We start from the raw sequence: 24,505 nt of genomic DNA, 5'->3' as shown, positions 1-24,505 counted from the left end.
GCAAGGGAGGGGATGGATTTTGGGATTTTGATGTTCTAGTTACCATTTTCTAGGTAGGCGATCTGTTAACTTTTTGTGTGAGGTAGGGGTTGGGAGATTTTGAGGTTAGCGAGTTTTTGTTCCTTTTTCGCACGGGGGGTGATATATTTTCTTTCAATGACTCCAGTAGTTTTCCTGCATTTCATAGTTATCTGGCGGTCAGATTTCAGAGTTGTATTGCATTCTACGTGCATACTTTGACAACTGTCACATACCCCGTGACGGGTTAAACAACCAGCAGAAATGTAAAACATTTTGGAGTCGAGTATTGCTATTAACTAATGGTATTTTTTTAGTAACTATGCAATACAGTAATATAAAATCAGATATATGAAACAGGTTAGCAATGATTAGATATGTATAAGTGTGGAAATATATGAAAACCAAGCTTCTTCAAGTCTAGGAGTAAACAGATAGTCGTACGATGATGAGTAAAGTTCAGTTCAGTTCGTGGTATTGAGCTGAGTAGTGATGAAGAGAGAGAGGTTTGAGTCCTCAGGTGAGTTGACGCTGTCGATCTTCTCGTTGTCCTCTGAAATCCTTTAGAAGTCACCGACTGTGACACAACAAAGAGAACCATTCTTCTGTGGTGGAATTATCAACCCATGCGAGGGTCGCACACACAAATAACTCCCCACCGGTCTCACCCTTTTCACACTGCGACAGCCACTGATCGATCTGCTTAATCAATCCTCCAAAACCCATCTTTTCACGTGGGCACAACAAAGCTCAGCCTGTGTCCAAAACCATGTGTCTGTCTGTCTATCATCTGACCTTCTATTTATCTCACCATGCTGAACACCAGCTGTCCATCAAGTAGCTCCTCCCTTCTCTCTCTGCAAGAACTTAAGCTGCCAGTGTCCTTGCAGAAGTGTAAACATGCTGCAGAGAAAACATAACACCATATCCAAGTAGTCTTTGCTTCTTTTTCTCTTAATAACAAGGTGTCTGGTGTTGAACAACTCTCTCTCTCTCTCTCTCTTTTCAAAAGCACAGTTCATAGGGGTAATTCAGGACCCCATCACACAACAAAATGAACCTTTGAAATATTTAAATTATTCAGTAATGAGAAGAAAATAGCTACAAAATAGAACTTCAAAGAAGGAATGCTCCAATTCTGAAAAGCATTGATATAATACTTCTTTATTTAACTGTCCTCCACACATAGTGAGTCATCCATTTCACATCATTGTTTCTTGACAGAGATTTCCTCAATGACAACAGCTCACCTTTCATGGCTAGAATTATTCATATGAACAAGGCAAATGAATGCTTTGGTTTGATACAAGCCCAAAAGTTGATTTGCGACTGATAAAAGTCATAAAGCTGTAGTCAAGATTAATTGCACTGAGCAACATGGAGTACCAGATCATTACATACAATAAAAATTGTTGGAACTACAGAAGGTTCAAGCTTTCAGTTCTATGACATGGTTTCTGCGCACAGTAATGGACACGGAACCAACCAGAAGCTCTTGCTGCTGATTTACGGAATCCAAAGTAAAAGTTAACATGAATTTTCTCCAGCATTTTGGCTACATCTTCGAAAAAGCTAAAATCTGGCCAACAAACATTAAGCATACATTCTTAAAATGAGTTCTTCCCTTTTCTAACTTTTTTCTAAGATGTTCTTTTTACCTTCAGAAGATCTATTTCTTTTATGCAATCTTGACGAGCTTTGGCATCCATCATTTCAAATATCTGGAAAAAATATTAATTTTAGGTTTCTTTTTCACACCCAATACACAAAAAAAGCACTAAATTCAACAAGGGTCATTTTATTTTCTCTACATGGTGAAAATCTGTATTTTCTCTTGTAGTAAAACACTACAGCAAAATTATGCACAGATGTGATGGAAGCACAACTGAAATATCTGAACAAGTATTACATATCAATCAAAATCTGATTTTGATTTATCCGAACAAAATATACACACAAAAATAGTTGAGACTTATCAATGGCTTGGAGAGGAACTTCATTTCAGCAGAGTACTTGAACTTCATGTCACACAAAAATACAGATACAAAAAACATATTAAGAGCCAACAATCACTTGTTAAAAAAAAGGTACCATAATCATTAAATTCAAGAATTTGTGAAGTTACCCAAGATTTCAGCCAAAACATGAAGTGTTTCAATTGTTCTCATTACTTTAAACAAAGTAGATAGATTTATCTTTTCCATGGACATTACCTTATACCCAGATATGCCTAAGTAAGTTGTTAGCTCAGCAACAAAGTACATGAATGGCACATACTTCAGGAGTGCCATTCTTGTTAAAGCAACATAAATGACAAAAATAAAACTGTAATACCTTTTCTAACTTCATCAAACCTCATCACTAAAAATGTTTGCTGGAATACGAAGACCAACATTTTTTTAAATGTAAACAGTACCCAAGTTTTAAAAAAGTTTAATCTCTTCCATAAATAGATGTGGCATCATATTCTACAAAGAACCAAATTGGGGAATTGGCTTCATCAAAATTCTCCAAAGGTAGATGGAGAAAAAGGAACAACTGTAAATCAATCCTTTTTTTTCTCAAATGTAATTAAGCATAATGGAAGTCTGAAAGTTAAAAACTTTTTTGTAGCACATAAGGTTAGAGGCCTTTTAGTTTTGTTTTCAAAAAGTAACTTATGGGATGCCTGAAAGGAGGATTTGTCTGGTAAATTCAATGACCGCAAAATGTACCAAATGCTTTCATGACAATAATTTTGAAGTATACTCACTACCTGACAGCAAGATTTACACCAAGTAAAACAACGTCATCACTGTTGTCTATCAATTCTTACTGCAACACATGATCCACAATTCAATGAGAGTCCTCAGCAATATACACCAGCACGCTCTTTGATCAATCTTTTAGCTATGAAAACTTCCTTGATCATAAAGTGTTCTCTGGGTTTCTTTTTTAAGTGATTATTAACAATGTTGATCCTAAATATTAATTAGCTAAACATACTGTATAGCATCATAGTTGGTTAGAGTAGCAAAGAGGTAATGGAACAAGAGAACACAAGTTCAAGAGAAGACAGCAAAGTGTAATCAGTGTAGACATTGGCAGTAAGAGTCAGATTCCAAAAATGAAAATTGCAGTCATTGTCAGAGGCATTGAAAACTTTCACTCCATGACTTGATATCACGTTTAAGGTAAAACAACTGTACTGAAATATCTCTCTAATTTCTCAGAATATAAAAAATAGATGTCCTTACTTCTAATTCATACATCTATAATTATGATTGTTGAGCTTCAAGAACAATTACATTTCAAGTGTGCATACCTGGACTTTCTTCAGAGCTACAGGCATTCCATCTATTAGGCATGATGCTCTATATACTTCACTAAACTGTCCACGACCAATCTTTTTCTCTATTTGGAAATTTCCCAGTGTATTGAGGCCCAAATCAGGACGCAGAGGTTTCTGTGAACAAGAAGCATACGTGAAGATAAACACCGCAGAAAGCAGAAATTTTGCTTCAATATAAAAATAAGGAAATGTCATTCAAGCCCCTATATATACTTTAACCAGGTTTTTCAGATCTGGTCTTGTTCAGCATCAGTTCAAAGTAATCCCTGGCGTGTATTGATAATATCATTAAGCAGACAATCATTAATAGGAATAAAAGACAATTTTTAATGAATTTGAAACATTTGAATGGACAAAATATAGTGATTGGAGTTAAAAAAAACACTAAATTTTCAATAGGATTAAAGATAACAATGATATTTTGATGTATGCTTTTAAATTTCAAGGAAAACTAAGTTTTAATCAATTATTTTAGCTTCATCTGCCATTAACATCTTAAAACACTGCATTTTCAAGATATTTTAGTAAAAATTATTGCAAGTGCTTTTGAGTTTTGTAAGATAATGGAAAACGACTTCTGGATTTCTACCATTGCAGCTTCATACTCTGGAAGTTGTCACTTTGAAATTGTATTGACCACTCACACCTGCTGCTAAAAAAGTTGAGATATATTATTGGAAGTGCTCTACTACTTCCACCTTTACATGTTCTCCCTTTCTATTTGAATAGGGCCTATGCTAGGACTCAAAGTACACCTGACTTACGAGTCTGCAGAATAGCATTACCCGGTCAGGGAAGTGGAATGATACTTTTGAGATAACTTTGAAATCTTAACTTAATTATGGCATAAAGGTGAAGTCATTAGTCCAAACAGCTCAAATGTCTTTGATTAAATGCAACCGATGGTATCCGGCATAAGAGACAAATATTTAATCTTTTACACACAGGCACAGTATGGATTGTTTATTCAGCTATACTAGGGTCCCAACATAGGTCTCACAAACCAACAGAAACATCACAGGTAATCCACTAATAGATTTTTAGGAAATAAAATGATTTTTTCACTAGTCAGCTTTACAAGTCTGTCAGCTTTCCTTGAGAAATTGGACTTGCCTTAACTTTGCATGTTCTATGCATCAAGCGCTAGCAGTCTTTGCACCCCAGTGAACATAATACAAATTTGGAGAACAGGGGCTAGGAAGATGCCATAGGTACTTTATTACTAAAATTGAATGATTGAATGTTGCTCCTTTTGTTGATGCAATGCTAATTTTCATTTTAAATCAAGATAACAATTAAATTAGCAAGTATTCTGGGAAATTAAGTTTTATTCCCAAACAATACGATCATTCATCTAAATATAACATTTTAAATTGCACTCTTCACAATTTCCTAGTTCAACCTTCCACGAGATCTGTCTGCTTTCCTTCCTTCCTTCCTCAATCAATGCCAATCTCATACTGTTTCACATTCTGAGCAGGTCTTGGATCCAATCATTTCCAACCCCTTTGAATATTGGACCATTGCCTCCTATCCCTTCCCCGAAGCTTGCCCTTGATTTCTTCAATCCTTTAATTCCCTGAATCTATGCAAGAAACTGCTCGGAACATTATAAATAAACTCTGAACCACCATTTTGAAGGATATAATTTTTAATACCAAATAGAAATTCAATATACATACAAAGCTTATGCCAAAAAAGGATAGGTTACTTTAAAGATTGATATTTGATAAGTTGATATTTGACACACAAATCTTCCAAGCTTCAGATACCGACAGATATGTTCTATGTCTCACTGTTCCCATTTCCCAAATTTCCAAAATTTAAATTTTGTAAAAGCAACCATGTTACAGTTTTAAAAATGCAAACAACAGGAATTCTGCAGATGCTGGAAATTCAAGCAACACACATCAAAGTTGCTGGTGAATGCAGCAGGCCAGGCAGCATCTCTAGGAAGAGGTACAGTCGACGTTTCATGCTTTAGTTGATGCACCAACAGAACACACACAAGTGTGTCGAGTTTCTCTAATATATATATATATAACATCAAACTAGTATAAAAAATGAAAATGAAAATAAAATGAAATTCAATTGATCAGTCTAGAATGATTATATATATAGTCTGAATATATATAGTCTGAAGTGGCTACAAACACTACACCAAAATATCTAATTCAATGAACCAATCCCATAATGCAGAACCAACAGATTTTTAACAGTGGTTTTGAATTTGTACTTTTTTACATTACATTAGAATACTGTAAACTGTACATTAGAACACCATAAATCTTACATTTCAACTGCAGAACTTCTATAGTTGAAATCTCCTTATTTTGTGTTTTATCCTCTAAGGCAAATGATAATTTTTTTCCTTCTCTCTCAATTCAATTTTTTTAAATTAGCAGCAACTTGATCCCAAGATTGCTGTTGTGATTCACTACCAACTCATTGTTTAAGATGTATTTATTTGAGCCAGTGAAAAAAGGGAGGTATTTATCAGAGCGGCTATTGTGTGAGTGGGCCAGTGTTAAGAGTGGTCAGGTTATGGCTCAACAGGCTAAGGGTGCCGAGTAGTTTGTGTTTTTGATTGTGGAACTTGGGATTGAACAGTTGGAGCAAAAGGCATAACAAGTTTGGTAAGAGGAAGCTGAGTAAGTGACTCAACTGTGTGGAAAAATCAAAGTTTTCAAAGAGAAGGCACAGGTAAGAACAAGTAAGTAATTTTTATTGTCTATAAATCCTTAGCCTTTGTAGGCAGGATGGTTAAGGCAATGGATGCTCCTCCTGTGAGATGTGGGATTTTAAGGTAACTTCCAGTCATCTGCAAGAACTGTACCCAACTTCAGCTTCTAACTGACAAGTTCAAGGAACTGGAGCTTGAGATGATGTACTCAGGACCATCCAGGAAGCTGAAAACATCACAAATTAAAATTTTACTGCTGTGGTCACACCCAGAGTGCAGGCTTCAGTCAGTAGATGGGTGACCACCAGGAGAAGTAAGGGGAATAAGCAGTCAGTGCAGGGTTCCCCTGTGGTCATTCCCCTCAACAATAAGTATACCACTTTGAATACTGAATGGGGGAGGTGGGAGGAAGAAGAGAATGACCTATCAGCACACAGCAGCAGCAGCCAGGCAACTGAAACTGTGACTAGCTCGGAGGCTCAGCAGAAAAAGGTAAAGTCAGGTGGAACAATAGTGACAGGAGACTCGATAGGGGGATGAACAGCAGATTCTATGGCCGAACAAGAAATGCCAGGATGGTGTGTCACCTCCCAGGTGCTGGGGTCCAGGATGTCTCAAAGTGGCTGCAGAATATTCACAAGGTGAAGGGTGAGCAGCCAGAGGTCGTAGTGCACATTGACCCCAACTACATTGTGGGGGGGTGGGGGGGGGAGTCCTTTGTAGAGAGTGTAGGGAACTAGGCTAGGAAAGAGTCTGAAGAGCAAGACTTCCAATCTCCGAATTATTCCCAGTGCCACATGCAAGTCAGAGCAGGAATAGGATGATAGTGGAGATGAATGAGTGATTGAGGAATTGGTGCAGTAGGCATGGGTTTCAGCTTCTTGGAACCCTGGAACCTCTTCTGGGGCAGGGGTGACTTGTACAAGAGAGATGGGTTGCACCTAAACTGGAGGGGAAAAAATTTCTTGGCCGGGAGGTTTGGAAGTGCTACTTTGGAGGGTTAAAACTGCAAACGTTTGTAGTTTGTCAAGGCAATGAGAACCAGAGCACCAAGTCAGAAAGTGGAGGGATACAGAGGAAGGTAGATGTCCAGGGCCAGTAAAGACAGGCAGGACACAAAGTCATAAATACGACAGGACGGATAGTTTAAAGTGTGTGCATTTTAATGCTAGGAGTACTACGGGTAAAGGTGATGAACTTACAGTATGGATCAGTACATGGAACTATGATGTTACAGTCATTACAGAGACTTTGTTGAGAGAGAGGAACAGGAATGGCTGCTTAATGTCCCTGGGTTTCAATGTTTTAGAAAAGATAGAGAGGGAGAAAGAGAGGTGGGAAGGAGGCGGGGTGAGGATGGAGTTGAATTACTCATTATGAACAATAACACATCTGCACTCAAAGGGACACAATGCAGGGCTTGTCCACTGAATCTATCTGGGTAGAACTCAAAATTCGGAAGTGTGCAACCACTCTGATGGATTGTAGTACAGACCCCTCAACAGCCACCAGAGCATTGAGGAACAGATATGCAAGCAAATTAAGTAAGGTTGTTGGTCTTGAGTCTTCACCTTCTTAATGCAAGTTGATTAGATGAGACAGAATTTGTTAGGTGCATCCAGGAGGGTTTTTTAAATCAATATGTAGATAGGCCAACAGGAAGAGAGGCTGTGCTGGATCTGCTGTTGGGAATTGAGCCTGGCCAGATGGCTGACCTTTCAGCGGGTGAGCAGTCAGGGAACAGTGACAACAGCTCCTTAAGTTTTAAGATAGCTATAGATAAGGATAAGTATGGACATTGCAGGAAAGTATTATATTGGAGCAGAACAAATAAGAGCATTAGGCAGGAATTAGGGAGAGTTAATTGGGAACAGCTGTTTTCTGGCAAATCTACATCTGATACGTGGAGGTTTGAAAGACAAACTGCACAGAGTACAAGACAGGTATGTTCCAGTCCAATGGAAGTACAAGGATGGCAAGGTAAGAGAACCTTAGATGTCAAGAGAGGTGATGAATTTAATCAAGAAGAAAAAGGAAACATATGTAAAGCTTAGGAAGCAAGAATCAAGCAAAGGATTATAAAGAAGCCAGAAAATAACTGAATAACAGAACTAGGAAAGCCAGGAGGGGCCATGAAAAGTCCTTGGCAAGTAGGATTAAAACATTCTGAACATAGATCAGAAGAAAGAGGATAACTAAGAAGAGGGTGGGACCACGCAAGGATGAAGGGGGAACATTTGCTTGAATGCAGAGGATGTGAATGATGTCCTACTAAGTACTTTACATCAGTATTTACCTCGGAGAAGGATGTGGAAGATAGGGAAGTCAATGCCGAGAATATTAATATACTAGGGCATTTTGAAGGAAAGGAGGTGGTAGTGTTGGGTCTCGCAAAGAGCAATAAGGTGGTTAAGGCTCCAAGAACTGGTGGGATACACCCCAGGTTATTGAGAGAGGGAAATGAAGGGATTGTTGGGACCTTGACCAATTTCTTTATATCCTCTCTAGCCACAGGCAAGGTCCTGGAGGACTGGCGAGTAACTAGAGTTGTTCTATTGTTCAAGAAGGGAACCAGGGATGATCCTGGAAACTAAAGACTGATGAGTCTCATGCCAGTGGTAGGGGTGTTACTAGAAAGAATTTTTAGGATAAGATTTATGAGCATTTGGAAAACCACGGCCTAATAAGGGAGGGTCAGCATAGCTTTTTGCAGGGTAATTCATGTCCTACCAAATTGGTTTGAGTTTTTTGATGAGGTGACAAGGGTGATTGATGAAGATAGAGCTGTTGATATTGTCTACATGGATTTTAGTATGGCATTTCACAAGGTCCCTCAAGGGAAGCTCATCCAGAAGATTAAGAAGAATTGCCTATTTGGATTCCAAAATTGCAGAAATTGTTTGCTCATTGAAGACAAAATGGGGTTTATTCTAACTGGTGGCCTGAGATAACTGGTGTTCCACAGGGATCTGTACTGGGACCAATGCTGTTTGTGATGTCTATAAATGATCTGGTTGAAAATGTAGATGGGTGGATTAGTAAGTTTGCAGATGCATGCTAGCATTTATTATTCGAGGGAATGAGTCAGAAAATTATGTTGCAGCTTTATAAAACTCTAGTTAGGCCGCACCTGAAGGACTGCATTCAGGTCTGGTCACCCCATTATAGAAAGGATGTCGAAGCTTTCAATAGGGTGCAGAAGAGTTTTATCAGGGCGCTGCCTGGATGGGCATGTGCTATAATGAAAGGTTGGACAAACTTAGGTTGTTTTCTCTGGGGCAGCAGAGGCTGAGGGGAGATCTGATAGAGGTTTATAGGATTATGAGATCATAGATAGAGTAGACAGACAGTATGTTTTTCCTGAAGGTTGAAATGTGTTATACCAGAAGACATGCATTTAAGGTAAGACAGGGTAATTTTAAAGAAGATGTGAGGGGAAGTATTTTTAAACTATACAGAGTGGCGAGTGCCTGAAATGAACTGCCTGGGGTGGTGCTAGAGACAGATATAATAGGAACTTGTAAGAGACATTTATACATGCACATGAATGTGAGGAATATGGAGGGATATGGACATTGTGGAGGCTGAAGAAATTACTTTAGTTAGCCAATTGATTACCATTTTAATTGGTTTGACACAACATTATGGGCCAAAGGACCCTGCTGTACTTACTGTTCAATATTCTACATTCTATCTGTAACACTTAAATTGGTGCGTGATGGAAATAAAATCATTTCTGTGTTCCATCATTCACTTGATGGCACACTAAAAATAAACCATCTCCAATAACTAAAGCTATATCTTCTTGATTGATATTGATTATTTTTTCTAATGTCCTTGGACTTTATTAAATTCAAAAGGACTTAACCTTTTTACATGAATAGTACAGTCATTCAGACTTGTACAATATCTTCCAATAGATTAATAAGTTTTGAAAAAACTAATTTTATACATTTTTTATATAAACCAAGCCCCATCTTGATTGCTTTGGGGCACCCAACATTATTTGCCTTATTGTGAGAATGCATTCAGAGACAGTGTTACAAATGTATGAAGCAATTGCTTGATCCTTTAAACTTTTCCTTATGAAACAAAAGGGACACATTCAAGAGGCAGCATTCCAATTTAAAATAGATTTCTGGAAGCAAAATGATATTCATATGTATCCACTTTTATATAAAGTACATGCAATATATTGTGTATATGATTGACCACACCAACTCATACCATCAGCATATCGGTAAAAATAAAGCAAATAGAAACAAAAATAATGCAACTTTTTAATTGTGCATGAGCTATATCTGCCACTGATCAACAAAATTTTGAAGTATTTGACAACATATAAGTAACAGTGTTAGCAATGATGTTATTGATGTTATAAACAACATTAAGTACACATTTTTGGTTATTTCAGAATTTGGGTATTTTACATTCAATAAATATACCCAATCTACAGCACAATTTTTTGTCTTATTGGCGTATGTGATAACTTGACAAATGTTAGCATCAGCTTTTGAGGAACTATGACAACCACATGCTGAGAGCAAAGTCTCACTAATGTGTTCTGGCATGCAAGCCTGTAATCACACATTTACATATGCAATGACCTACATTTGCATGTCAGATCACACACTGTCTTGGTTTATTAAAGCCGGGCACCTCCCAGTGCACTGTGAAGACATTGGTGATATAAGGCCAGAGGGTGGTGTTTCTTGGCAGCTGAGGGACAAACTGCCACCTAGGATTAGGCTGATACAGGCTGAGCATTAGACACTTCATTAGAGGTAATCTGTTTAACAGTGGGCAGTGTATGTAAACTTCACAGCCTATTTGCAGCACCTTTTCCTCCCATGGCCTCTCTTCAAAAGGCCAGAGTAGCTGAGCGACAGCTTGTCTCATCTGCTGCCTTGTCCTGTCATACAATTTAGACATGGAAAGCTGACATGAGGAAGCGCATAACTGTACATTCCTAACCACCACTGAGTCACTTTTATTCACAATACAATTTGCTTATTTCATGTTCCAAATTCCAAATGTTTTCCAATGACTATCATTCAGGTCACTGGAACACCACTCTAAAACCGTCCTCATTTCACATTAATATAAACATCACTGTCCAAACAATAAAACAGAAACTCAAATCTAATTTAGCAACTCATGCTTAGATAGCAGATTTCTTTAAAAGAATTTTGTATTTTTAAAATTTATTTTACAGAATTCAACAGGCAATATTACAGGAGAATTAATAATATGAGAAATATTTTTGAATTCATTACTTAAGTTCAAATCAAAGTTAAATATATTTTTTGAAATCTTGTAAGTATCAATACATTGATTGCTAGTTCTTCCCCTTCTGCGTTACAGTATCATAATTGTTACTCTAATTACACTTCAATCCTTTGTCCAATAACACAAATGGTACATTAGTACAGTGGTCAACATAACATTTTACAGTACAGGCGATCTGGGTTCAATTCCTGCTGCTACCTATAAGGAGGTATACATTGTTCTTGTTCTCCAGGCGCTCTGGTTTCCTCCCACAGTCTAAAGACATATCAGTTGGTAGGTTAATCGGTCATGGTAAATCGTCCCATGTAAATCGGGGAATTGGTGGATGACGGGACTCGAAGAGCCGGAAGGGCCTATTCTGCACTGTATCTCAATAAATAAATTAAATTAAACTATCTAGTACGTGTAAGGCAATATCAAGAGAAAGCTACAAATTCAAAGCAATAGAAACATGACAGTAAAGTTTTGATTCAGTAATTCAAAATTCTAAATAAATCTATTACCAAAATACATAATTGTTGCCTAATACTACCTTGAGTTTCATTTTCTTGCGGGCATTTATAGGAAAAATAGAGTTTTACAAATATAAACTATACATAAACAAAGACTGACAGCCAATGTGCAAAAGAAAACAATCTGCACAAATAAAAACAATACAGTGATCATGAGTTGTAGAGTCCTAGAAAGTGAGGCTGTAGGCCATGGAATCAATTCAGGATAGTGATGAATAGTTATCTTGATGGTTGCAGGGTACTAACAGTTTTTGAACCTGGTGATGTGGGACCGAAGGTTTCTGTACCTCCTGCCAGATGGTGGTAGCAAGAAGTCATGGCCTGGTTGATAGGGGTCTATGATGATAGATGCTGTTTTTTTGTGGCAGCACTCCATGTAAATGTACTGTACTCAGTAGTGGCGAAGACTTTGCCTATGATGGACTGGGCTGTATCCACCACTTCATGTTCCTGGGCATTGGTGTTTCCATACCAGGCCATGAGATCAGTTTGGATACTCTCCACTGTGCATAAAGAGAAGTTTTGTCAAGTATTTTGGTGACATGCCTAATCTATGCAAACTTCTAAGGAAGTAGAGACATCATCTTGTCTTCTTTGTGATGACCTTGTTTGCTAGTTGCATGTCAGCTCCTCTGATATGTTAATGCTACGGAAGTTAAAGCTACTGACCCTTTTCACCTTTGTTTCCCCAATGAGGAGATTTGTAGACCTCTAGCTTTTTCCTCCTGTAGTCTATATTTAGTTCTTTGGTTTCATCCAAAATTATCTTAGCTCATCAATAACTAGAGTACCTATTTCTCCTAGATTATCTCTATGGCACATTGCTTCTGTCACAGGCAAAACTGTAAATTCATAAAAACATACCTCAACCATCATTTCAATGTTCTTTACCATAAAATATCAAGTTTTATATCCCTGTTCCAATGGTCAGATACACCTGCCGCGCTTTTTTTTACTTACAGTAAGAAACAAAAGACTGAAGAAGCCTTTCATCTCACTCAAGAGCTGCAAGTAAACTCCTGGGGAGTCAATTTTAAAAAATCAACAACAGTAAACACAGCATAAAAATGATGTGCCAGCTTTGCAGGCTGTAACATAATCATAGGGGGATGCTGAAACTCTAAACTGCTTGAGCTGCAGTCTCTCAGTTTAGGAAATTATCAGAACGCCTAAAGTGCATTGCAACCTTGTAATGCACTCTACGACAAACTAAAAATCTTCCTGCAAACCATTATATCTCAGCAAGTGACCTTATGCAATCAACATACACTATTTTGGAAATAAAGATTCTTTACACTTCAATGCCTCCTCAGAAATATCATAATGAAATATTGTAATATGTTCAAAACTATATTTGTACCTTTTAGCAGGTGCATTAAGATAAAGCAACAATATGAATTTCTGTTGAAATTTCTTCAAAAAACTTAAGCACATAGATTAGTTATGAAAAGTAAGTTGGAATTTTAAAGACTCAAACCATTCGTCATTCTGCAATTAAGGAAGCCAAATTACTTGTCTTATAGTCTGTAGATGGAGAGTCAGATATCATATTGCTTTATTTTGTGAAGATTTTATGTCTCATTTGAAGTATCATTCTGTATTTCAAATCACATGGCACTTGCCAAGTCCCAATTCAGTAATACCAAATGCCAGTTAAGATATTAACTGATTATTAAATGGTCAGCCTCAAGCAATGAATAATTTAGCAAAGGTTAAGTAATTCTAAATAGCATTAACTTGGGTTGTCAAAATGTTATGACACCTGCAAATAGTTGAATTCCAGAAGTCACAAAAATGTGATTTCTTAGACAAGACAATATTCAATCCATGTGTGGTAATTTATTCTCTGGAAATATCCTATTTATTAAAATCAATTGTTAAGCTGGGTCTATAAAGTTACTGGTTTTTTAGATGAAGAGGTACATATTTTCTCTGCAATAAACAGATTGGCAAAATCTCACCATTGGTTGCCTCTTGAGCATTATAAGTGTCAATTCAGAATATGTCTTACATTATTTTTCCAATGCAACTGCTCAAACGTGGAGAAATATGAATAACATAATGATTAACAAAACATACACCCATTCAAAATTTCTGGGTGATGTAAAATTACTAAAATGTGTTGAGTTTTTGGCTAAGGGATATACGTTTCCGTGCAACTCAAATATGGTTAGAGCTTAATATCCATTTTTTCCATATTCTGTCCGATAACCACTCATTATGTTTTTCAACTACTGGTCCTCTCCTCTCTCTAGAGCCATGAGATACAAGGAATCCACAGATGCACTGCAGGTCAGCAGATTTATTTTAGCATGTTGCTGCTGTTCTCATGTTAGGAACTAAAAATAGCCCTCTCTTCAGTGAAGGCAATTATGATGGGGGAATGCTAGAAAGCATAGGCAACTCCAAGAAAAAAAAGAATGATCTTAAAACCGTCTTTACCAGCTCAAATCCCTCAAGCCATATAAACAAAAGCTGTACAAAGTAAAATGAGCAGGTCACGTATAACTTGTTACATATAATCAATGCAAATTTATCAACCAAAACTCCAGTTTGGAAATAAGCAATTAGCAGTGCAAACTGTGATTTGAATGGATGAATAGTTTAAAAAAAACAATGTATTATTATTAATGTGCTTTTAAATTTATTGTACTCAAAAGATTGCAGATAGCGTATTGAAATACCCATTCATCCAAAGCTTGATCAATATTTCTTTTAAGAAATTTCAGTGGTGCTACCACTCAACATTAGAGGTACAGAATTTCATTTCAGACTGCGCATTGACCAGCAATCTCATAACAATTTCCATCTTGAATTGCTAGTATTTCAACTGTATTATGACAAATGTTTATATTTGATAATTCTTTTTTGTGTGGAACATCATGTGAATACTATTCCCAGCAATTACTAAACATACCAATCAATATGCATTTGTTAAAAACCACCTTATTTTTAAAAAGTCTGTGAAGTCTTTGGTTCATTCTTCTGCAAAGGTTTATTTGCCTCCAAAGATTTGTTTCCACCAAATATATTCGAAGTTCAAAGTAAACTTATTATCAAAGTTCATATACATAATCATATGCAACCCTGAGATTCACTTTCTTGTGGGCATTCATAGTAAATACAAGAAACACAACTGAATCAATGAAAGACAGCCCCAATAGGATGGACAATAACCTATGTGCAAAAGACAAAAAACTGCAATTATAAAATTAGGAAAAAAATTACAAAATAACAGTAATAAATAAACAATAAATAATGAGATAATGATTTTGTAGAGTCCTTGAAAGTGAGTCCACACATTGTAGGAGCAGTTTGGTGATGGGGCAAGTGAAGTTATCCCCTCTGGTTCAAGACCCTGATGGTTGCGGGGTAATAACAGTTCCTGAACCTGGTAGTGTGTGTCCTGAAGCTCCTGTACCTTTTTCCTGATGGCGGCAACAAAGAGAGAGCATGACGGGGATGGTGGGGGTCCTTGACGATGTAATACTGCTTTACTGCAACAGCATTCCATGCAGAGGTGCTGAGGGCTTTATCCACAATGGACTGGGCTGTATCCATGACTTTTTGTAGGATTTTCTAATCAAGGTTTCCATACCAGGCCATGATGCCACCAGTCAATATATTCTCTGCTGCACAACTACAGAAGTTTGTCAAAGATTTAGATGATATGCCGAATCTTTGCAAACTTCCAATAAAGTAGAGGCACTGCCGTGCTTTCTTTGTAATGGCACTTAAATGCCACACCCAGGACAGATTCTCTAAAATGATAACACCGAGGAATTTGAAGTTGGCGATCCTCTCCATCTATGATTCCCCCAATGACGACTGGTTCAAAGATCTCTGGTTTCCTCCTCCTGAAATCAATAATCAGCTCCTTAGTCTTCCTGATATTGAGTGCGAATTTATTCATGTGGCACCACTCAGCCAGATCTGAAATATTCCTCCTATATGATAATTCGTCACCTCCTCTGATTCAGCCAGTGACAGTGGTGTCAACAGCAAAAGTAAATATGGCATTGGAACAGTATTTAGCCTCACAGTCATAAGTATAAAGTGAGTGCAAAGCAGGCAGTTAAGCATACAGCCTTGTGGTGTACCTGGGTTGATGGATATTATGGAGATTGTGGAGAAGATGATGCCAATACGAACTGACTGGGGTCTGCAAGTTTGGAAATTGAGGATCCAGTTGCAGAGGGTGTATTGAGGCCGAGGTCATGGAGCTAATTGATTAGTTTTGAGGGGATGATAGCATTGAATGCCAAGCTGTAGTCAATAAAGACAATCTTGAAGTATCAATCTTCACTGTGCAGATGTTCCAGGATGCTACTTCATAAAATAAGCTATTTTAAATAATCATATAATTAAATATCATACCACAAAGATGTTGAAATACTGGACATTACGTAAAGTGCAAATTACTGTTAAGTAGCAAATTATGCTAAACAGATTTTTCATGACTTGGCAAAATAAATTCCACCCAAACATTTTAAAAGTGACAGGAAGCTTTTGACACCCAGAAACTGGCAAACTGCTCAATTGGCTCTATGTGACAAAAGCTAAGCAACATCCTGTAACAGTAGCAGTAAATCAAGGATAAAAAACTAAAAAAGATAATCACTGTACTTATTAGCAAAATACTTTTGGAAATAAACATATATTTAAAAGCCCAATAACAGGAAACGTAACAGGCTGAGTTTAACAATATTTCTAATGTATTCATCAACAAGCACTTTAAGAACCTTGCCAAATGTCCAGCATTATAAGTATTTCATTTCATATTGTGCATTCACTGCACTTGTCCAAGGACAAGTCTTCTTAGAAAAAGCTCCATAATAAAAAAAGAAAATCTACGACACAACAGAAAGTTTTCAACTTAAAATGTGGCACAGAAACCATAAATTACTCACGTACTGGGATTAAATTTGCTACCTAATCAGGTGAAGGTTTATTGAAAGCCTTCACATAGTCTTGCAATAAAAATAATGTAACGGACTAATTAAACATGATGGTCTTGGCCAAATTTCAGACATTTTATATATCCAGTTATTAGCAGAAAATGTAATTCCTTACAACACACACAAAATGCCAGAGGAACTCAGGTCAGGCAGCACCTATGGAAATAGATGCCATCCCATCCTAACTTCATAAATATCCCAATCCTCCCCCTCCTCTGATTCCACCAATTCCCTTCTCCCCTCTGATCCCAGTTCTTATCCCTAGTGAGTCTTCACCATTCCCTCTGAACTTCCCTTGTCTGAGGCTGAATGCACTGACCTCAAAGGTCTCACTTTTGTTTTCTTTTGCCCATGCATCAATGAGTTCCATGCCCATGATGACACCAAGCTCTCTTTCTGTCACCTCCATCAACAGCAAGGATTCCCCATTCAACACCAATAACTGCATTTCCAGTCTCCAACCCTCCTCCTCTTCTTAGACACCCTGCTCTGGTTCTCTGCCTGCTCTGGATATTTTCATCTCCAATTGTTAATAAGACATCAACTGTGTTGAATTCAGCACTCTCTTCTCCTCTTCGAACCTCACACCATCTGAAAGCACCCTACTCTCTCCACACCAATTCCACCTCACCATCAAACACACAGACAAAGGCAGCACTGTAAGGTCTGGTGGACTGAATTCTACCTTCCTAAGGCCAGGAGGCAACTCTCAGACACCTCCTCTTCCTTAGCCCTTGAAATGGACCCTACTCATGACCATCAGGACATTGATGATGGTGCCAAAGACAACCTCATCAACTCTGGAGATCTCCCATTAAATGCCACCAACCTCATTGTTTCCTTACCCTGCACTGCTCATTTCTACCGTCTACCCAAGATCCACAAAAGCAAGTATCCAGGTTGTTTCTGCTTGCTCCTGCCTCACTGAACTCATGTCTGCATACCTCAACTCCACTTTATCCCCCTTGGTTCAGTCTATTCTCACCAACATTGGTGACACTTCACATGTTCTCGATCACAACAACTTTCAATTCCTTCGCCCTGACCACCTCATTTTCACCACGGAAGTCCAGTCCCTGTACACTTCCATCCACCATCAAGACTGCTTTGAAGCTCTCTGCTTCTCTATCAGAAACAGACCCAAATAACTTCCCTCCACCAACAACACCTCCATCTGGCAGAACCAGTTCTTGCAGTCAACAATTTCTGTTTTGTTTCCCCCCACTTTCTCCAAATTCAAGGTGTAGCATGGGCACACACATGGCCCCAGTTATGCTTGCCTTTTCACTAGCTACGTGAAGAAATCCATGTTCCAAGCCTTCACTGGTAATACTCCCAAACTCTACTTGATGACTGCATTGGTGCTGCTTCATGCATCCATGCTGAGCTCATCATAGAACATAGAACATAGAATAGTACAGCACAGTACAGGCCCTTCGGCCCACATTGTTGTGCCGACCTTCAAACCCTGCCTCCCATATAATCCCCCCCACCTTAAATTCCTCTATATACCTGTCTAGTAGTCTCTTAAATTTCACTAGTATACCTACCTCCACCACTGACTCAGGCAGGGTATTCCACGCACCAACCACTCTCTGAGTAAAAAACCTTCCTCTAATATCCCTGTTGAACTTCCCACCCCTTACCTTAAAGCCACGTCCCCTTGTATTGAGCAGTGGTGCCCTGGGGAACAGGCGCTGCCTAGCCACTCTATCTATTCCTCTTAATATCTTGTATACCTCTATCATGTCTCCTCTCATCCTCCTTCTCTCCAAAGAGTAAAGCCCTAGCTCCCTTAATCTCTGATCATAATGCATATTCTCTAAACAAGGCAGCATCCTGGTAAATCTATCAAATTTGTCTTCAGCTTCCAACCTGCCCTTAAATTCAGTTGGTCCATTTCTGACACCTCTCTCTCTCTTCTCTCAATCTCTGGAGATAAAGTGCCTAATGATATATTTTATAAACCACTGATTTCCATTGCTATATTGACTATATGTCTTCCCACCCTGTTTCATGTAAAAATGCCATTCCTTTTTTAGTTCCTTTGGTTCCACCACATCTGATTTAGACAACAGACAATAGGTGCAGGAGTAGGCCATTCAGCCCTTCGAGCCAGCACCACCATTCACTGTGATCATGGCTGATCATCCACAATCAGCACCCTTTTCCTGCCTTCTCCCCATAGCCCTTCACTCCGCTATCTTTAAGAGCTCTATCTAACTCTTTTTTGATAGAATCCAGAGAATTGGCCTCCACTGCCTTCTGAGGCAGAGCATTCCACAGAACCACAACTCTCTGTGTGAAAAAGTTTTTCCTCAACTCCGTTCTAAATTGTCTACCCCATATTCTTAAACTGTGCCTCTGGTTCTGGACTTACCCAACATTGGGAACATGTTTCCAGCCTCTAGCGTGTCTAATCCCTTAATAATCTTATGTTTCAATCAGATCCCCTCTCATCCTTCTAAATTCCAGTGTATACAACCTCAGTTGCTCCAATCTTTCAACGTATGACAGTCCCGCCATCCCGAGAATTAACCTCGTGAACCTACGCTGTACTCGCTCAATAGCTAGAATGTCCTTCCTCAAATTTGGAGACCAAAACTGTACACAATATTCCAGGTGTGGTCTCACCAGGGCCCTGTACAACTGCAGAAGGACCTCTTTGCTCCTATACTCAACTTCCCTTGTTATGAAGGCCAACATGCCATTAGCTTTCTTCATTGCCTGCTGTACCTGCATGCTTACTTTCAGTGACTGATGAACAAGGACACCTAGATCTTGTTGTACTTCCCCTTTTCCTAACTTGACACCATTCAGATAGTAATCTGCCTTCCTGTTCTTGCCACCAAAGTGGATAACCTCACATTTATCCACATTGAACTGCATCTGCCATGCATTTGACCACTCATCCAACCTGTCCAAGTCACCCTGCATTCTCATAACATCCTCCTCACATTTCACACTGCCACCCAGCTCTGTGTCATCTGCAAATTTGCTAATGTTACTTTTAATCCCTTCATCTAAATCATTAATGTATATTGTAAATAGCTGCGGTCCCAGCACCGAGCCTTGCGGTACCCCACTAGTCACTGCTTGCCATTCTGAAAAGGACCCATTAATCTTTGTTTCCTGTCTACCAACCAATTTTCTATCCATGTCAGTATCCTACCCCCAATACCATTTACTCTAATTTTGCACACTAACCTCCTATGTGGGACCTTATCAAAGGCTTTCTGAAAGTCCAGGTACACTACATCCACTGGCTTCCCCATGTCCGTTTTCATAGTTACATTCTCAAAAAATTCCAGAAGATTAGTCAAGCATGATTTCCCCTTCATAAATCCATGCTGAATCGGACCTATCCTGCCACTACTATCCAAATTCAAGATGAGGCTTTTCTTTCCAGAACATCAGAGGTGTCCTCCATCTTGAAAGAACAAGGTTTCCCTTCCTCCACCAATGACCTCCTCTACTGCCATCTTGAGGCCACTCTCAGGTTGAAGGAGGAATATTTCATATTACATCTCGGTAGTTTCCAACCTGATGGCATGAACATAGATTTCTCCAACTTCTAATAATCCTCCACACCCCCCCTTCTCTCTTCTTCAATTCCCCACACTGGCTCCCCTTTTATTACTTCTCCTCCCCCACCCCCCACCTCCAGTTCACCTCCTCGTTACTTTTCTCCCATGGTCCTACCTATTGCTTCCTTGCTTCTTGCTTTGTACCCCCCTCTCCCACCCATCTGGCTTCGCCTATCACCTTCTAGTTTATGCTTCTTCCACTCCCTTGCCCAACATTCTTATTTTGGCTTCTTCCCCTTTCTTCCCAGTCCCAATTAAACGTCTCAACCTGAAACATCAACTGTTTATTCATTTCCATAGATGACACCTAATCTGCAGAGTTCCACCAGCATTTTTTGTGTGTGTTGCTCTGGATTTCCAGCATCAGGAGCAACAACCTGTGCACCATCTTAAGAGGAACAGATAGAGTGGATAGCCAGCGCCTCTTCCTCAGGGCACCACTGCTCAATACAAGGGGACATGGCTTTAAGGTAAGGGATGGGAAGTTCAAGGGGGATATTAGAGGAAGGTTTTTTAAGAGAGTGGTTGGTGCGTGGAATGCATTGCCTGAGTCAGTGGTGGAGGTAGATACATTAGTGAAATTTAAGAGACTACTAGACAGGTATATGGAGGAATTTAAGGTGGGGGGTTATATGGGAGGCAGGGTTTGAGGGTTGGCACAACAATGTGGGCCGAAGGGCCTGTACTGTGCTGTACTACTCTATGTTCTATCTCCATTAAGACCATAAGACATAGGCGCAGAAATAGGCCATTTGGTCCATCGAGTCTGCTCTGCCATTCAATCATAGCTGATCCTTTCTTCCCCCTCCTCAGCCCCACTTCCTTGTCTTCTTCCCATAACCTTTGATGCTGTGTCCAATCAAGAACCTATCAAGCTCTGCCTTAAGTACACCCAACACCAGCCCCCATAGCTGCCTGTGGTAACAAATTCCACACATTCACCACTCTCTGGCTAAAAGAAATTTCTCCACATCTGTTTTGGGTTGGCGCCCCGCTATCCTGAAGCTGTGCCCTCTTGTCCTAGACTCCCCCTCCATGGGAAACATCCTTTCCACAACTACTCTGTCTAGCCCTTTCAAGATTCAAAAGGTTTCAATGAGATAATTCAGAATCTTGTGTTTAAATTTCTTATTTCGGATTGTGCTGACAAAAAACACCTCATGTTTTGTGACATTGTGACATTGCTTGTCACAAGTTCAGAGGTTCCCCAACATGTTTTACCAGAAAATGAAGTAATTTTGAAGTGTGCACCTTGTCATGAAGAAAAAAGGCGACAGCCAATTTGAACACTGCATTGCAACACTAGTGACAGTGACCAGATAAACTAATCAAGTTGTCTTTATTGGTGAATATATATTGACTTAGACACCTGTTAACTTATTTGCTTTCCTTTAAACAGTGCCTTAGGTCTTTTATATGAGGTATATGGAGCAACAACCTGTGCAGCATTTTTAGAGGTTGTATGTTTCTTTCTATCCCATCCAAATGCCTATGAGTTTTAGCTGGATAGATATGTGGGATTACTTGTCTACCAATAGGATATTTACTCTGTTTTCACTAAGGTCATATTGTTTTGATTAAATAGCAGCCCTGGGCATATTTGCTAGACTCATGTTGACATAGAAAGTAGGTGCAGAGAACAGCTTCAGGCTTGGTTTACCATTTTAAATGATTATGGCTGTTCATCCACTTCAGTACCCTGTTACCTTCATCTGTCAATCCAGTTAGCACTAAGAAAAATATCTACCTCCTTCTTGAATACACTTAATAACCTGGTGTCCACTGCCTTCTGTGGCAGAGAATTCCACAGGTTCATCACCTTTCAGATGAAGAAATTTCCCCTGATCTGTTCTGAAAAAAAATATACCCAGCATCTTCAAGATCTGACACCTGGACAAGTCTAGACATGTTTAAAGTTTATAGGTAACAATGTGATCCCACCTCCCACTTCTCTTAACTTCAGTGAATATAAACCCAATGAACTCAATCTCTCCTCGTTCATCAGTCCAGAAAACCTTGATTACACTCCCTCCATGGCAAACGTTCTACAGGTAAGGAGACCAAAATTATAAACAACTCTTGATGACATCTTACCAAGGCCTGTAAGCTGCATTACTGCTCGTTTGTGCAAATCCTCTCATAATAAAGGGTAACATACCTAACAGCTTTCTGCATCTATACACTTACTTTCATCAAATGCTGTAAGATCTTTAGGTCTTGCAGTACCTTCTTGTTTCTTAATCTATCACTCCTCTACTAATAACCTGTATTTCTCATTTCAAAATAAAATGGATGACCTACCTAATATTTATTCACTTCAAACTGCATCTGCCGTGTATTTGCATACTCCACCCTAATTGTCTAAATAATAATGTAGCCTCTTTCTGTCTTCCTCAGAGCTCACATTCCCCCATTTTCAGCTTTGTGTAGTGTACAAACTTGGATACAATATGTTATGTATTTAATAGTTCAGTAATATTTGAGTAATATCGTAAATATATTATTTGAGTAAGCAGGTCTTCATTTGTTTAAATAATTTATTACAGGTTATATGTAAATATACGTGAATTTCATATGTCATGACATCGCCACATGATAGGCGCACACCTCACTTAAAGTAAGGTAAAACTAAGACTTGCATTACCTGGTTCTCGTATTTTCCTTTGAATTAGTTTAACGTTTTGCAGTTATAAAACAGTGACAATGAGATATTTTTAAAATAAACTTGAGGTGACATAGTGAGACACTTTTGTTTTAATGAAAACAGTGCAACATGCGTCTCTTCAGAAGGGAAGACACGATCAAGTTTAAAAAAGCCGGACAATGAAAGAATTCACTGGTTCATAACCAATACGAACCGGGTGATAATAATCATGCAAAAAGCAGAAATGGCTGGCTATATCGGATGTGGGAGGAGAAGATGGCGGCGCGCCGCACTTGCGCAGCTCTCCGGTGAAAATGATATCGTATCCGTTAAATAGGGGCCATGGACAATTCTGATTTGATGGAGAATGAACATGAAAGCACAGAGGAACATCTAGAGAAATTTCTGAAAAGCCCGTTCGCTGCTGTCGTTACTGTGTGGTCATGAACCTTTCGGAGGGTAGGCCTCAAAATCCCCGGCCTTGCCTGCTTTTGGCAACCGAGAAGGAGGTCGAATTGCTCGGACAGAGATGGCGCTCAGTACTTTGTGTCGGAGAGCTGATCGAAGCTCGAAGTTTTCGGACGACTCAGTCGGATTGTGGTCGACATGGCAGGGACAGTTTTTCTTCCTTCTCCCGTCTGCATGAGATGTGGGATATTTGAGAAACTTTGAACTTTACTGTGCTCACAGACTTCTTCATCAAGTTATGGTATTGTGCACTGTTGTAACTATATGTTATAATTATGTGGTTTTGTCAGTTTTTTCAGTCTTGGTTTGTCCTGTGTTTTGTGATATCACACCAGAGGAAATAATGTATCATTTCTTAATGCATGCATTACTAAATGACAATAAAAGGGGACTACGTGTCTTCATAATCATAAAATTGACATGTATATTGTATATGGAGTGAATTGAACAGTATTTTAAAGCGAATGGAATAACCAATTAGAAACAAGTACCAGTTTTGCTGAGTGCATTGGGTTTAAAGGCACACAGTTTGCCTTGAAGTTTAACTGCTGCAACTACACCAGCAGAAATAAGTTTTGCTGATATTGTGAAAGTAATGCAGGAACATTTAGAAATGAAGCCATTGTTCATTGCAGAATTGTTTAGGTTACATATGTGGAATCAAACGGAAGGGGAGTCCATTTCAGTGTCCATAGCTGAATTGAAGTGATAGTCTAAGCATTGTCAGTTCAGTGATTGGCTTAACAATGCAATGAGAAATTTGTTTAATTTGTGGAATTTTACATAAAAATATTCAAAAACGGTTTCTAACTGAAGCACATTTTACATTTAAAAGAGCAGTTGAAATAGCTGTGTCAATGGAAACTGCAGAGAGAGAAGCAATTGAGTTGCAGTCAGGAATGAAAATGAGTGTGAATAAAATTGTAATGGCCTGACCAAACAAACTGTGTTACTGTTGTGGCAGGGGCTCACATACAGGTTTAAAGGCAAACCTTGCAGAAAATGTAACCAAGTA

At 38.8% G+C, this 24,505-nt stretch overlaps 1 protein-coding gene across 7 annotated transcripts in view; it reads right to left on the bottom strand.

Moving 5' to 3' along the window:
* Window positions 1-24,505, bottom strand: part of nek7 (NIMA-related kinase 7) — a 225,534-nt gene that overhangs the window by 76,216 nt on the left and 124,813 nt on the right. For all 7 annotated transcript variants that reach the window (XM_063063872.1, XM_063063870.1, XM_063063868.1 and 4 more), the window contains 2 exons: window positions 3,323-3,463; window positions 1,677-1,739 (listed from right to left, as the gene is read on the bottom strand). In XM_063063872.1, the coding sequence (XP_062919942.1) occupies window positions 1,677-1,739; window positions 3,323-3,463 (204 nt within the window). The remainder of the gene's footprint in view (window positions 1-1,676; window positions 1,740-3,322; window positions 3,464-24,505) is intronic.

This window comes from Mobula hypostoma, chromosome 12 (assembly GCF_963921235.1).
Source record: "Mobula hypostoma chromosome 12, sMobHyp1.1, whole genome shotgun sequence".
Classification (NCBI taxonomy): domain Eukaryota; kingdom Metazoa; phylum Chordata; class Chondrichthyes; order Myliobatiformes; family Myliobatidae; genus Mobula; species Mobula hypostoma.
The sequence above is the reverse complement of the archived record's forward strand: the minus strand, read 5'-3'. Positions and strand labels throughout refer to the sequence as shown.